The sequence below is a fragment of the Rhinolophus sinicus genome, linkage group LG03 (assembly GCF_036562045.2).
Source record: "Rhinolophus sinicus isolate RSC01 linkage group LG03, ASM3656204v1, whole genome shotgun sequence".
NCBI classification, from domain to species: domain Eukaryota; kingdom Metazoa; phylum Chordata; class Mammalia; order Chiroptera; family Rhinolophidae; genus Rhinolophus; species Rhinolophus sinicus.
In genome coordinates this window covers 29,595,988-29,610,569 of record NC_133753.1, presented here as the reverse complement: position 1 = coordinate 29,610,569, position 14,582 = coordinate 29,595,988, and the positions used below count along the sequence as shown (strand labels likewise).

At 36.0% G+C, this 14,582-nt stretch overlaps 1 protein-coding gene across 2 annotated transcripts in view; it reads left to right on the top strand.

Moving 5' to 3' along the window:
* Positions 1-14,126, top strand: part of GARIN2 (golgi associated RAB2 interactor family member 2) — a 33,039-nt gene extending 18,913 nt beyond the window's left edge. Inside the window, exons 6-8 of one of the 2 annotated variants that reach the window (XM_019733294.2) lie at positions 996-1,243; positions 8,650-8,678; positions 13,674-14,126. In XM_019733294.2, the coding sequence (XP_019588853.2) occupies positions 996-1,243; positions 8,650-8,678; positions 13,674-13,696 (300 nt within the window). In that variant the 3' untranslated portion in view covers positions 13,697-14,126. Of the gene's footprint in view, positions 1-995; positions 1,244-8,649; positions 8,774-13,673 lie in introns of those variants that run through there. The other variant, XM_074327328.1, reaches the window with a different exon arrangement.
* Positions 14,127-14,582: the final 456 nt, after the last annotated feature.

The following is a 14,582-nucleotide window of genomic DNA, read 5'->3' as shown; positions in this document are numbered from 1 at the left end:
CCTACAATAAAATTAATTTATTTTTAACTAGAAGAATTTGATTTTTAATGACATGAGGAAAACCCTTATAATAAATAGTTAAGTGAAAAAAGTATGCTATGAAACGGAAATATGATCACATAGTAGTCACATACAAAATAAATAGACAAAAAGATCAAATGAAGTGTGCCACAGAAGTAGTTATTTCTGGCCAGTAGCATCAAGCAAGCAATAATTTTCTTCCTTTCACTTTATATCTTATAGGATTTTAAAAATTATTCTATAATAAATGTGTATTATTTTCATTGTCAGACAAAATGAAGTTTTATCTTTAAGAAAATTTTTGCATTGTTTGCAAGGAAAGGTAACAGAGGTGACGGACTAGTGAGTGGACTAGTTAGGTACAGAAGCAAGGGATATGAGGGAGACACAGTCTTTAGAATCCCCCACCCATTGCTCCAAGGCAGTGAGCGACTGGGAGAGGCGGTGCATTAACAGACACCAGGAAATTAGGAGAACAGGAGAGATTTTAGGGTAGGTATAGGTTTTAGGGATAGGTCCTAAGTCTTTTGAAAAACAAACTCTTTAGTATTGTAATGAACCTACAACTCCTATCACCTATTAGATGCTCTTAAATCAAAAGCAATCTCAGACTGGGGAGTAGGTGGCAAGGCATTTCTAGAATGCCTGCCTTTCCCTGACAATTCAGGGAGAGGAAGTACTGTATTTAAGTACTGTTTTCTTGTGTGAGGTGACTTCACCGTACATGACCCCATGAGCGTTGGAATGTCCTGTGTCAGGTCCCCACAGCCCAGGGCCAGCCTCCAGCACCCACTGGCCTCCTCCATGGCCACGCAACACCAAGCCTCCTTTCCTCGTTACTGCACCTGTGCACTCGAGGGCACTCAGGAAATATGAATGAGATAATCACGGTTTTAGATACTGCCCCATAAATAATCTATTTCTGTATGATGCTTGTCTGTTACCTGATTTGCTGCTGCTCATTCTTTTCAAAGGAAAAACTGGAAAACATGCTGAAGCCTGGGTGTCTACAAGATACAAAAAGTAAGAGTGAGCTAAAAGAATGCTCAAAACACGTCACCATCTCAAATATAACACTGACTTTTGAAGGTGAAAGATGTTTTCAGACTACCTTGGCTCCAGAAGAAAGTGAGACAAATACCTTCAAAGAGATGAGTGATCGAACCTCTGAAATATGTACAACTGATATTAAAAGCACGGCTCTCAATGCTGAAGAATCCAGGTATGTGAGTCAGGGAAATGCTGAGGGATGCTAAGATGTAAGGTAATATAAATAAGTGTATGCTTTGAAAGTCCCCGGGTTTGTCGCTAAAGATTCTCAGATATGGATACAATGTAATCGAATGATGATATATTTAACTCTTAATTATCCACATTTGGTTCAACCTCGTCTGATTTTTATTTTTACCCCCACTTCTCACACCATTCAGTTTGCATTCTGGGCTGTCTGTCTGGTATCAACTGTGTGTGCTGAAGAAAATAGAATAGAATTACAGGGTCCACATTTTAGAGTTACGGGACTCGATCTCTAGAGTAATGATGGGTACTTTTTCTTTTATCTTTATACTTTATTTTCTCCTCTACATACCCCTTACACTTTTCTACATTTCCAACTCATAACTAATCTGAAAAAACTATTTTCATATTCAATTGCAAGATGAATGTGAGAGAGCATTGCAGTATTATTATAAAGATAAAAGTTAATTTGATCATTCTGGATAACACTTAAAAACAAACCAGAGAAAAATATAGCTGTAAATGCTTATATTAGCAAGAATGAAAATGAGGAATGTAATAAATAGTATCTAAATTCTTTTTAAATATAAAAAGGAATGGGGAAACAGGAAAACAAACCTTAAAAAAAGAAACTAAAAATGTTTAAATCATTTGAAGTGCTAAAAACAGTTTGGTTGGTTCTTCAAAGAGAACAACAAAACTGGCAAACCATTGTACAACTGATATTTTAAAGGGTAAAATTGGAAACTTAAAAGGTGTTACATCAACTTATAGGAAGAATAGTAAAAAGTTATTAAGAAAGATTATACACAACTTTGCTTTAATAACTTGGAATCCCTAAATTAAATGACTTGAACAAACATACAAAGAGGCAAAACTGGCCCAATCAGAGTTTGAAAAGAGAAGAAAAATTACCAAAGAGCTCCCATAAAAGAAAATGACATAGTTGTGACTTTTACTAGACAGTTTGTCAGATGCTCTGAAAATTATCTCTTAAATGTTTGTAATGTTTTCTTTAAAATATAGAAAAATTATGTTTTGTTTTCCTAATTTTATGAAGCCAATAATTTGGATTGTAAAGCCTGACAAAGAAACACAAAAAATAAAATTCTAGATTAATCCTACTTGTGACAATAAATGCTAAAGTCATAAAATCATAGCAGGTGAAAAATAGCAAACAATTTAAAATTAATGAAACTGTCAATAGAAGTCATCATTTGAATATAGAAGAACAGAAAAATCATGATACTTTAAGTACATTTGAGAGATTTTTTTATTCCTGATAAACACCCACAAAATATAGAAGTTTCTTTTAGCACAGTAAAGAATATTTATTCCAAATCAGAAGTTCTAGAAATGTTCTTAAAATTTAGAACAAATTAAGGATGCTCCCATTTATATTTCTGTGGAATAAAATTTAAGAAGTTCTAGTAAATGCAATACGACAAAGGAATGAAAGAATAAATGTGAGATTTTTTTTTTTTTAAATCACTCTGCAAATGGAAATTAACATTTAGAAAATTTGAGAATCATCAAAATATTAGTTTGTAAACAATTTTAGGAAGGTCACAGATTATAAGATAAAGTCACGAAAAATAATTTTGTTCATGATTTTAACAAACCAAAAAACGCATTGAAAAAAGAGAATGTATTTTTCAAAAACAATAATAAAAATCAAATATTTAGTGAGAGTGACAAGGGAGCTATATACAGGGAATTACAAAACTTTAATGGCAGAACTAAAAGACAACTGAAATAAGGAAAAATCAGATCTTTTTCTGGGCTGTAGATTTAAGACAGCAAAAAGAACAGGACCTCCTAAATTGATTTATAGATTTAATACAATACCAATTATCGCAATAGGCTATCTCATAGAAACTTCAAAATTATAAAAAGTATGTAGAAAAAATAGTGGTAAGAATATCAAGTAAACTATCAGGGATAGAAAATTTCTAGAGGAACTTGGTCCTATAGAGTCTTAAGTTATATTGTAATTAAATGACCATCAGAAACACCAGTGCTAAGTTTAGAATATAAAAATAAAAACAGAAAAACAAATTCAAACTGATATAGGTTCAAAAGAAGCATGAGAAAGCAATATTCTAGAAAACGTTAGTCAAAGATTTATGCTGTACCACACACCAAAAAAAATTCAGATGGGAAAGAGTGAAACATTTTAAAACTGAAATAAACTAGAAGAAAATGGAATGGCAGCATTACCTTAGTCTCAGAAGAAAGATCATTTCTTGGACACTGAAACAACCAGAAGAAATTTTCAACGGCAAAGTTTGTTTCATTCATTCAATAATATTTACTGAGCACCTTCTATGTGCTAGGCACTGGAGACATAGCAGTGAAAATAATCCTATCCCATGGATTGTTTGATTATGGTAGTGGAGGATACAAATAATAAAATATATCATGCGACCTGGAATGTGCTGTGATGAAAACAAAAATAAAGTAATAGAATAGAGCGTGATTTGAAGAGGGAGGAGAGAGATTTTTTATAAGTGGTGAGAGATGGCTTCTCTGAGGAAGGGCAGAAATCTTATTTGAGCTGAGATTTGAAGGAAATGTGGAGCTCTGGGGAGATAGAGTTCCAAGCTGATTGATTGTGCAACAGTTTTAAATATCTGCCAAATCAATAAATACATAACAACACAATGGGAAAATAAGAGTAATAGATAATCTATTAAGGTTTTACCTCATATATATATATATATATATATATATATATATATATATATATATAAAATGTCGCTAATGGGAATTTGTAAAGGATCCAATTAACAAATGGTTTAAGGTTATGAATGGAAAATTTACTCCAGAAGACATAAAAACACATATTTGAAGACGGATCAATCTGACTAATAATTTAAAAAATTCAAGGTAAGCAATTACCATGGATTTTTATTAAATGTTACCAGCACTGAAAGTGTCACTGTAAATGGTGTAAAGTGATGTGGTAATTCACACTACAGATGATTATACCCCTTGACTTATAGACATAATTCAAACAGGAAAATAGCATATTTGGACATAGTGTTTTGTAGTGAAAACCTGTAAGTAATCCAAAGGACCGGGGTGGAAGAGTGGCTAACGGGGTAATCGGATGTTAATTTAGTGAAACAGCAGATCCCTATTAGGAAACGCAATTGGAGGATGTCAATGAAAAGAGCAATATGACTAAAAAGGAATTATAAGCTAGAAAAGTAAGATTTCCAAAAATTATATACAATGATGTTGTATTTCTACAAAGAGGATGGTAAGAAACCACAGAGTTTAGGCATAGTTGGTGATTTAAAGAATTGATATTTGTTGTAGCTATTAACAGATGTGTCTATTACAGTTTTATTATACAACTGATTACACATAATTTAAAAATCAAACTGATGCTAGGATGCATTAATTGGATGCATTACCTGGAAGACATAGCAGCTAGAGAATGAGTTTTGCAGTCAGACAACGCTGGTTCCAAATCCTGGCTCTTCTGTTCTTAGTAGCTGTGTAATCTTGGGTAGGTTCCTTAATGTCTTCTGCTTTATAGCCATAGGGCGAACTATTGGCTCAAACTCAAGGGAGACTCCTTCAAGAATTTTTCCGATGTGACCAGGAGCTCTGAAATTTGGATTCGAAAAAGAAGAAAATATATATATAAAAATCGGTTCAGTGTTCAAGAAATTTTCCTGATTCAGATTGAGGGTAGAGAAGTAGCTGAAATAGAGAAATTTCTCCCAAGAGCACTGATCTATTATTCCTTGCTGGTAACCACTGAGTTCTTTCAGTGGAACTGAACAATGACCAGTAGGGCTATTGGTAAATCTGATGTGTTAGAGGAGAAAGAAGGACAAAGATAAAGAGGGAAAAACAAACAAACAAACAAAAGAGGAGAGAGGGAGAATAAGAAAGGGAGATAGAAACTGCAACCGTAAGTCAGAAGTAGTGAGAGACAGGAGAAAGAAATGTAAGATGCAGAGGGATAGAAGTAAATGCCACTCGGTAGAAAAGATACCTTTTGCTCCTCGGCATCAGTATGGCTTTCATAGAAAAGCATAAGATTGCTAAAACAAACAAACACACAAACAAACAAAAAACAAGATGAAATGAATTCGTCCAATTTAGCAATTTGTCCTAAATAATAGAACAAATAATTGATCAGATCTGATCATTCTGATGTCTTCTTTTGGCTTCATGGCATTCATATGTCTCAAATCCCTTGTCTGAGGCCTCAGAAACACTACAATTCAAAATCTCACAAGGTTAACTGTTCAAATCATTTCAACTTCTTTCCTTGCCCTTTGTCCATAATAAATGCCCTGAAGCATTAGATTAGCTTTCAGTGTCTTTTAATAAAACGTTAAAAAATAATTAATAGACTTGATTTAAAAAACAAACAAACAAAACTTTAAGTGTGTTTTTCCAGGACCCATCAGCTCCAAGCCAAGTAGTTGTTTCAGTCTAGTTGTGGAGGGCGCAGCTCACAGTGGCCCATGTGGGGATCAAACCAGCAACCTTGTTAAGAGCACCGCACTCTAACCAACTGAGCTAACCGGCCACCCCTAGACTTGACTTTTTTTAAATGCAGTTTTAGATTTACAGAATAACAGCAGATAAAGCTCCATACACCCACCCCACTGCCACCTCCTCATTCTTCCCCACCCCCAGTTTCCCTATTATTAACACTATACATTTGTGTGGTACATTGTTATAATCAATAAATAATATTGATACATTATTATTTACTATAGTCCCTAGTTTAAGGCTTACTCTTTGTGTTGTACAGTTCCATGGGTTTTGACATATGCATAGTAACATGTATCCACCACTACATACAGAATAGTCTCACTACACTAAAAGTCCTCTGAGCATTACATTAGCTCTTAACGGCTTTTTAAAACATTAACATCGTGGGGATAAAAAACTTTTAGGATGAAAAATGCTCTGCAGGTGCAAAGTTTTGTTAGTCTCACTATTATGATCACTATTAGAAATGTGGAGAATAATGAATCCCTAGATAAATAGCAAACATCATAGCATGTTAAAGATAAACAGGGATCTTGAAGGTTAGCAAATCCCAAATGCTTCAAGGCCCTGCCCTCCTGGCTCTCAGCTTCCTGTGTCATTTATCTGATGACACTACTAGGGAGAAGAATAAATAGATAAATTTTAAAAAGAAAAGCAGAAAACAAGTTTGATTCTAAAGTAATCCTCTTTAGCCCAATTTAATCAAGCATGGATTCTTTTTTTATTGCCAGTTTGTATCAGGAACATAATTGCTAGCTAGAACCTAATTTGAAAATGTTCATTATGAATGATAGATGTAATATCAAAGAACAGAATGGAATTCACTGGTGCTTTATTCCTGGGACATTTGTAGGATTTTGTAGGATTAAGTCAGGACACTGTGAGAGTGATAAGAAAGTAATATATATTTTTCTTCTCCAGGACCATGGATTTCAGTGGCACTTTATAACCATGTACTTTGGAATGATGAAAAAATTCAATGACCTTCTTAAATATTTTATTCTCAAATTCATTACTCTTTAAAATGTAAATTTAGCAATTTTTATCTAGATGAGTGAAAGACTGTGGAGACACCTATGTCACTTTAGGTCCTTTAGAAGTGAAGGATTTACTTTATAAAGCATTTATATTCCTTCTCATACCTGTGCCTCTTCCCTTTGTTTTAAAGAGATAATGGCAGCCCGTATATTAATTAGCACCCATTTAAAGTACATTTACTTGATATTTCTCAGTCTCTTGAAAACTTTTATCGTTGAACTTAACCTTCATTTAAATCACCAGACCTATTTAGTGAAGGCTACATGAACATTTATTTGCAAACTCCTCAGAAAATTACTAATTTAACCTTTACTTTACAAAGATCCATTAGTAGAACTCGAACTGGATGTATTTGCTAGAATCCTTAAAATAAATCACTGTTATGCCTTTGTACTTATCTGGGAAGGTATTATCTAAGGGTAATCATTTTTCCCAAATACTTTCTTTGACTCAAACAACAATACTTCCAAAATATGTATTGACAATGTGGTGAAGAAACAAAGATTTGGTGAAAATTAAGTCACTTAAGTTTATGTTTTAGCATGCAAATGAGATTAAGAAATTAAGTATTGTAATTAGTATTAATTTTGAAACTCAGGAATGCAGAAAACAAATTTATCTAAAGACATTTCTGAAAGTAAAATGTTCTGAAAAACTGAGTTTGTCTCCTGTTTTATCCACCACATCATGAGAAATGTAGTAAGTTGGGCAAATACTTGGGTACGTTACTCACCTGTTTGGGGGAGGAAAAATAATGTTCCTTCTACCCTTCACATTCATCTGGCTGGTCTAATAAATCACATTAACATGACACAGATTAGCAAAAGAAAACATAACCGAACTATTACATATGTATATACAGGGGTTCCGTACCACTCAGTGGAACAAAGAACACATTGAACAGTTGAGGCCTATGTGCCCTTCTGGACTAAGGAGAGGGGGGTAGGGATGTGGGCCTTCACAGGGGAAGCAGGCAATTCACAGGGAGATGAGAAAGAGCAAACATTTAGAAAACAAATTTTTGTCTGGCCACCCAGAAACAATGGGACACAGTGGGGAGTCAGTCTAACAAACAGACTTTGCTTGGCTTCTCCCTGTCTGCCACCGTTAGGTCTTATTATAACACTAAGGTGATAGCTCCCTCCCTTTAAACAGGATATTTTAATCTGAATTTTTTAGGCAGGTAAAGGTTGGGGGTCGGGGGTTACAGTTACTTGCTGAGTCTTTCATTTCTTAAAAATAGCCAGTTTTTAAAAATATCTAAAAAGGCATATTTTGGGGTGACAAACTCTGCTTCCCTTCACCTGCAAGATTCTCAAGCACTGTTGCCCCCAACAGGGCCATGGAGACTGAAAAAGAATCTAGCAGAGGTGGGGGCACAGTCTAACCCCAGGCACCCATCCACTCCGGAATAGACCCGCAGGGAGTCGATATTGCCAACACAATTAACTGCCTCTATTTATTTAAGCTGCTGAGCTGCTCTCAGTCTCAACGCCAAACAAGTTTTCAGGGACTGGAGAGGCAGCAGGATAGGGGTGCCCCAGCCTCATGGAGAGACAGGTGATAGATACAATTCTAAAGGATTATATGTTATTACATACAATTCACTTTTATGGCTTTTCCAAGTTGGATAGCTTGCATGTTAGAGAAATTTAGGTAATTTTACTCTAATATGTGTTATAATCAGTAATACCCTAGGCTTGCTACGCGTGTCCTTACTACCTACCAAGCATTTAGAGAATGACCAGTTATCTCATAACCAATAATTCTTTTCTAAATATTTGTGGTTACACTGGCAAAATTTTTGAAATGTGCTGTTTATTTTTATAGGAGCCTGAGAACTGTTTCAGACACTTCAGGTATGGAACAAATGCCATTACATTTCTTAGTGATCCTTGGTATCTGGTAGTCACCTCTGAGTCCTGGAACAGAGTCATTAAGAACAAAGGAATCCAGTGAGATGTTTTGATGTATTCCCTTTCCTGCCTTTGCTCGATTCTTAAGAGTCCCACACGGCAGAAACTCTCTATCCTCATGCTGCCGTTCAGGCCAGAGGCATCACTTCACGTTTTTCTGTGCTGGTAGAGTTCAGTTTCCTATTTCCCAGAATCTCACTCCCCGGGCACGAACCACTTCAGGCCAGCTATGCAGGCAGAACCCAAACAATAGAGCTGCTTGTCCTTGCTGATCTGGAAGGGGAATGGTCCACAGTTAAATTTCTTGGTAAATCTAAAATCATTTGGCCCTTCTTTTCTTCCTGCGTGCATCTTTGGCCTCTGCTTTGCTGCTAGATGATACGATTTAATTTTTTTATTTTTTGTTTGGCAGTTTTTTCTTTACATGTTCCCATGTCTCGGGATTTTAACATTTAACAAGCTTTTGATGTGGAGGTTATCTTATGGGCACCAGTGGAGATCTTTCCCCTTGTTTGCTAACCCATTTCTGAGTTACTGTCTTACCTAGGGCAGTGTGGGAAGGCAAGGGGCGTGGAATAGGCCTCAGCTCCAGTCATGCACAGAAAGAATGTCATGGAAGGAGCGTTAGAGGCACATTTCTCTGGACCTAAGTGGAGAGAAAAAAAAAAATACTTCTACTTTAAAAAGCAACACTTAAAGGTATTTTAAATCATTCTTGTTTTGGCAAGAGTCCTAAAAAAAAAAAAGCAAATGATTAGCAGATAGGTATTTATACAAATGGGATTTGTCTTTGGGCCTTCCCACTGCGCTTTAGTGTCCAAAATTACCAGATGAGCTTCACTGTAATTTGGTTTTACCTATTTTGCAATCTGCAGTTTTGAACCTGCAAATATTCTAGGGAAATGCTATCGTAGTTTATAAGAAAAGTGCAAAGCCTCCTTTGCAATATAGAGAATTTTCATCTATCCATTTCCACAGCAAATTTTATTTCATAAAGAAATCAAAGTGAATTTGAAGAAATTCCAGAGATGTCCAACAGGCAAATATTTTCCTCTCGTTTCCTAAAGGCAAGGATCAATCTAGCAGCAGCCTTATCACACAGTACATTAGAGCATAATTCGTATCTTGTACATATATTCTGAAGCACTCATTAAGCCATGGAAATTTAAAATTAACGTAGGACACTGATACTTTTATCTTCATCCTATGTGTGACTGATTCTTTCACCTGTCTACTGGCACAAACTCAATTTTGTTCAACTGAACAAGCATTCCATGCCGATCTATTATAGATGAGGCCCTGGCAGGCTCTGGGAGAGATTAAAAATAAATAAATAACACGACATATTACCTGGCCTCACGACAACGAACAGCAAACATGCACCAAAGTTCCCCTTTGAGCACAAATAACATATATGGTAATGGTAGAGGTGCTTTAAGAGAAAAGTGGAGGACCTCATTTTAGCTCAAGAGAGAAAATGAAAAATTCAATGAAGGAGGCAGTCTTTGAGTTAGGAAAGGGGAAACAAAAATATCCTGGATATAAAGAATAGTGTGAGCAAAATCAAAGGGGTGGAACAGTGCTGGACACGTTCAGTTTAGGAGTAGTGAGTGATGCAGCCAGAAACAAGACAGAAGCCAAACTACGGAGGTCGTGGGCCATGCTAAGGAGTCTGGATAATACTGTTTGGTAGGAAAGAAGGAGCCACTGAAAGAGAGAAATGACAAAATTAGTGTTGCGTTTTAGGATCATTACTCTGACTGCAATCTCTAAGAGAAGCTGGAGGAGGCTAGAGATAAGAAGTCATTATAATAGTCCAGGGGAATGGTGCCCAAGTCTTCAAGCAGGTAAGAAGCAGTCAGATGGAAACAATATACTGTATATATAAAACCCAGTCTTATATTATAGTAAAATAAGACCGGGTCTTATATTAATTCTTGCTCCAAAAGATGCATTAGAGCTGATTGTCCAGCCTGGTCTTATTTTGGGGGAAATACGGTACATAGTCAACAAGATTTATTGACTGACTTCCTGTGGGGACAAGAGGGAAAAAAAACTGAAGATGACCCAGTTTGGGAGGCACATGACCAGGAAGTAGGGAGTCCATGAAATAAGCTGGGATATGTTTGTGGTCCTGGTGGCCCATCTTTCTAAATGTAGCAGGCAGCTTGAAAGGGGGCTCTGGAAATAAGGAGCAAAGCAGCGAACAGCAAACATACACCAAAGTTCCACTCGGAGAGTCTTAAATTTCAAGGATGGTACAAGATACAAATTTGGCATGTGGTTTTCACAAAATTATTAATTATTTTCCCTGTTTGTTTTCTTTCACTTTCTCATTCTTTCCATTTTTCTCTCCTGTATCTTCCCATTTTTCTTAGGATTGTATAGTTTTTCAATTTTCCCTCTGATTAGCATTTCTTTTCCCCTTTTCATACTCCTCTGAAACACTCCTTTTTTCCCCTTTCTTACGCTTAACACTCTTTACCCCAAGAAAAACAAAGATTAATAGAATCCTAATCCCTCGTTCCATTGAATTTACACTGAGTGTAAACTAAAAATGAGTCTGTAAATCTGATTTCTATTCTAGACAGAAACCAGGATAATAAGCTATCCCACGGCAATAAAACAAACCCCTGGTAGTATTAACCTTGTCAGATTCACATTAACCCAACTCCTGGGCAATGCTAGTTGGGGGCATGGTCTCTGATTCATCTCTCAAAACTCTCAGCAGTTTGAAAGAATCATACTTTTTCTCCTTCCTGAATAGGATTCTGGGTAAAGTGGCACTTCAAACGTACTGTTTTTAGGGCCAGGCTAAACCTATCTCTCTGGATCTGGGTCCCTCTTTCTTCCTTCTTGACTTTCAATTGCTTATCTTTCTAGGCTTTATTCCTCTTTACTTTGCTGAGGTCTTTACAGTGAGCCCAGACAATAGGCTTATCTCTGATCCTATGGTATTTTTCCAAGATGGAAAGAAAGGAGACAAACAATAGAGATTCAAGAAAAGAAGAGAGGAGAAAATACCTATGAAATACTGGGAGTATCCTCCCACCCCAACCCATCTTTCTTTTCTGAATGCAAATCAAATTTCTTGGAATCCTAAACAGCCATATTTTTTTCTATGTTTATGGAACCCAAGCTAACAGGAGAACAGGTGGGAGGACCCTAAAGGGAACCTGTTTGTGAAATTTAACAATGGGCTCCACTGGTAAATAAAAAAGACATTTTTGCTGAGGTGGCTAAGAAACATGATTTGAATTAAGACCCAAAATAAGTTCTCTTTCCTTCTGTGTTTTTTTTTTTTATCTCTTGCTTTTGGCTCTTTCCTTTCTTCCTCACTCACCTTCTCTCTCACTTTCCCTATTTTCCTTTTTGCCCTCTGGCGCTCTTCCCTTGAATCCTCTTCTAATTTCCTCAATCTTGTGCCTTATCTGTCTCCCCTTTTCTCAGGGGAATGGATGTGAGGAAAGGAAAGGAAAACAGAAAAAGCAAAGGCCAATGGAAAAAACATGTTAAGACAACCTAAAGGTAATTTTTTTACAATTATAAGTCTCTACAGATGTAAAGGGCAGACATGACACTTCCACAAAAAGTTGTCAATATTGAGTCTTTTAACACAGAATCTTATTACTTCTATTGTAGTAACAATAGAGATGAACTGGAATGTGGAGGGTTTGTTGTGGTTTCCACTCTAGAATCCATCCTGGGTCAAAATGTAACATCAGCAGAGGGAGAAAAGGGAGCTTCAGATAAGGCACTGGAAGAGAATTACTTGCTGCTGCTTTTACAAGTGATGCCTTTCATTCTCATTCCTGCTCTTCCTTTTTGCTTCCTCATCTTACTCTTTCCCAACCTGCTTTTCTTAGATTAGCCAACACAGCCAAGGCTTCTTTCTTTCATACCAAAATCATATAAATATTCATAGAGTACCTACAGGGCTGCCATGTACTGTTGTGCAGACTGTACACTGCGCAGTGCTGAGGACGCCATTCGCATTGTAGTCTGGGCGGTGCACAGCCTGCATAGCGGTGCGTGGTGGCCCTGGCCCACTCTATTGTAAATTTCTTTGAGACTAGCTTGGCCGTGAGTTACTTAGAATTCAGTTTCGTCTCCTAACATAACTAATGCTGCGTGTGTGTGTGTGTGTGTGTGTGTGTGTGTGCACGCGTGCGCACACGTGTTCCTTGGGGCTGAGTTTGCAGAATTGAAGGGAAGGTTGGAGAACCAGGAGTAGCCTTGGCAGGAATGACATGCTCCTCTCATCAGGGCTCTGATGATGGAATTGATGTGCAAAGAAGGGCAAAAGTGATGATATATGTACCATATTTAAATCTTGACTTCCGAAACTTTAAAAAGTGGCTCCCAAATATTCAAACTGTGAATTGCTTATATGTGGGAAAAGGTAGGTGATTTTTTTTAAATGGTGAAAAAAAGTTTGTTACTAACAAAAACCATATTATTACAACTGAAGTCATGTGAAAGTAATTTGGCCTCTTATTTCAATGAGTATACATGATGTGTGTGTAAATCTCACACACATATGACTTATTTTAGGACTCAGTTTAGCATAGATCAAGAACTTGCAAATAATTCAATGACATGCCTCTAAGTCTTAAAAAATAAAAACCCATAATCTTAATCTTGACATCTTGATTTATTAGATTCTTACATGGGTAGAAGTAGCTTAAAACAAAAATTTTAAGAAATTAAGAGGTTCCTTTAATATTGCTTCAAGCTCTAGGTTTAAAAAATGAGAACTTAATCTGTCCAAAGGCTCTTTATTGTTACATTAAGAAGAAAAGCAGTATTATAAATGTAATTTTACTTATTTTACTCATTTTTAGTTTTTTAAAGTTTTTAACTTAACAGAAATAATCTTATTCTGTACTTCAGACTTTTGAATTAATTGAACGGACTTCTTCATCTTTTTTTTTCCAGGTAAACACAAACTACTAACCTAAAAAACAAGCACAGCTCAAGAAATAACAACCAACACAAGGGAATAACAAAGCAGCATCTTCCATGTGGCAGAAATAAAGGCTACTACTGATCATTAAGCATTTAAATCTATATCAGTCTAATTTCTTAAATCTTAATTACTGTGGATATTGATTATGAAGGAAGGTAGAGAACAATACAAAACAATAAGCTTTTTGATTCATAAACTCAGTTGTAGGGCTTCTTTATTTTGCAGTTGTTGAAGAAAGTTGTTATCCTTTTTGGTTTTACTTTTCTGTTTGGACATTAGCCCAACTCTATGTTGATTCTAACACTGGGCATTGTGGGGTCCTTGATCGTGGGGACCTCATTCTTTCCGTTTTTTTTTCTAGCTGAGCACCTGAACTGAGAGACAGTATTTATGGAATCAGTGAATGCCATTTTCAAACAGGTTTTTAAAAAAATCCCCATACTTTAAAAAATAATAAAGGAACTACAGATAGTCCCCGTCCAGAGAATAGTTTGAATTTTAAAAGCCACCACTTACTCATTCTCAAAAAGCTGCCAGTCATTCTGCAATGTGCTTTGCATGCATTCGCAATCTTCACAATAATCTGACAGGTATTATTACTTTCCTGTTTTATAGACAGATAATGAAAGTGAAGCTTAGTGAGGTTACTTGTTCAAAATCCTACAGCTAGGAAAAAAATTGTATTTTATACACACATGGTCTGACAATTAAGTTTGTGAACTTGTTGCAATGATGTTACTAACCTTTTTTGACACCAGAGGAATTATTCATTATGAATTTGTACCAACTAGACAAACAGTTAACCAAGTTGACTATCTGGAAATGCTGAAAAGGCTGTGTGAAAAAGTTAGACAACCTGAACTTTTTGCCAACAATTC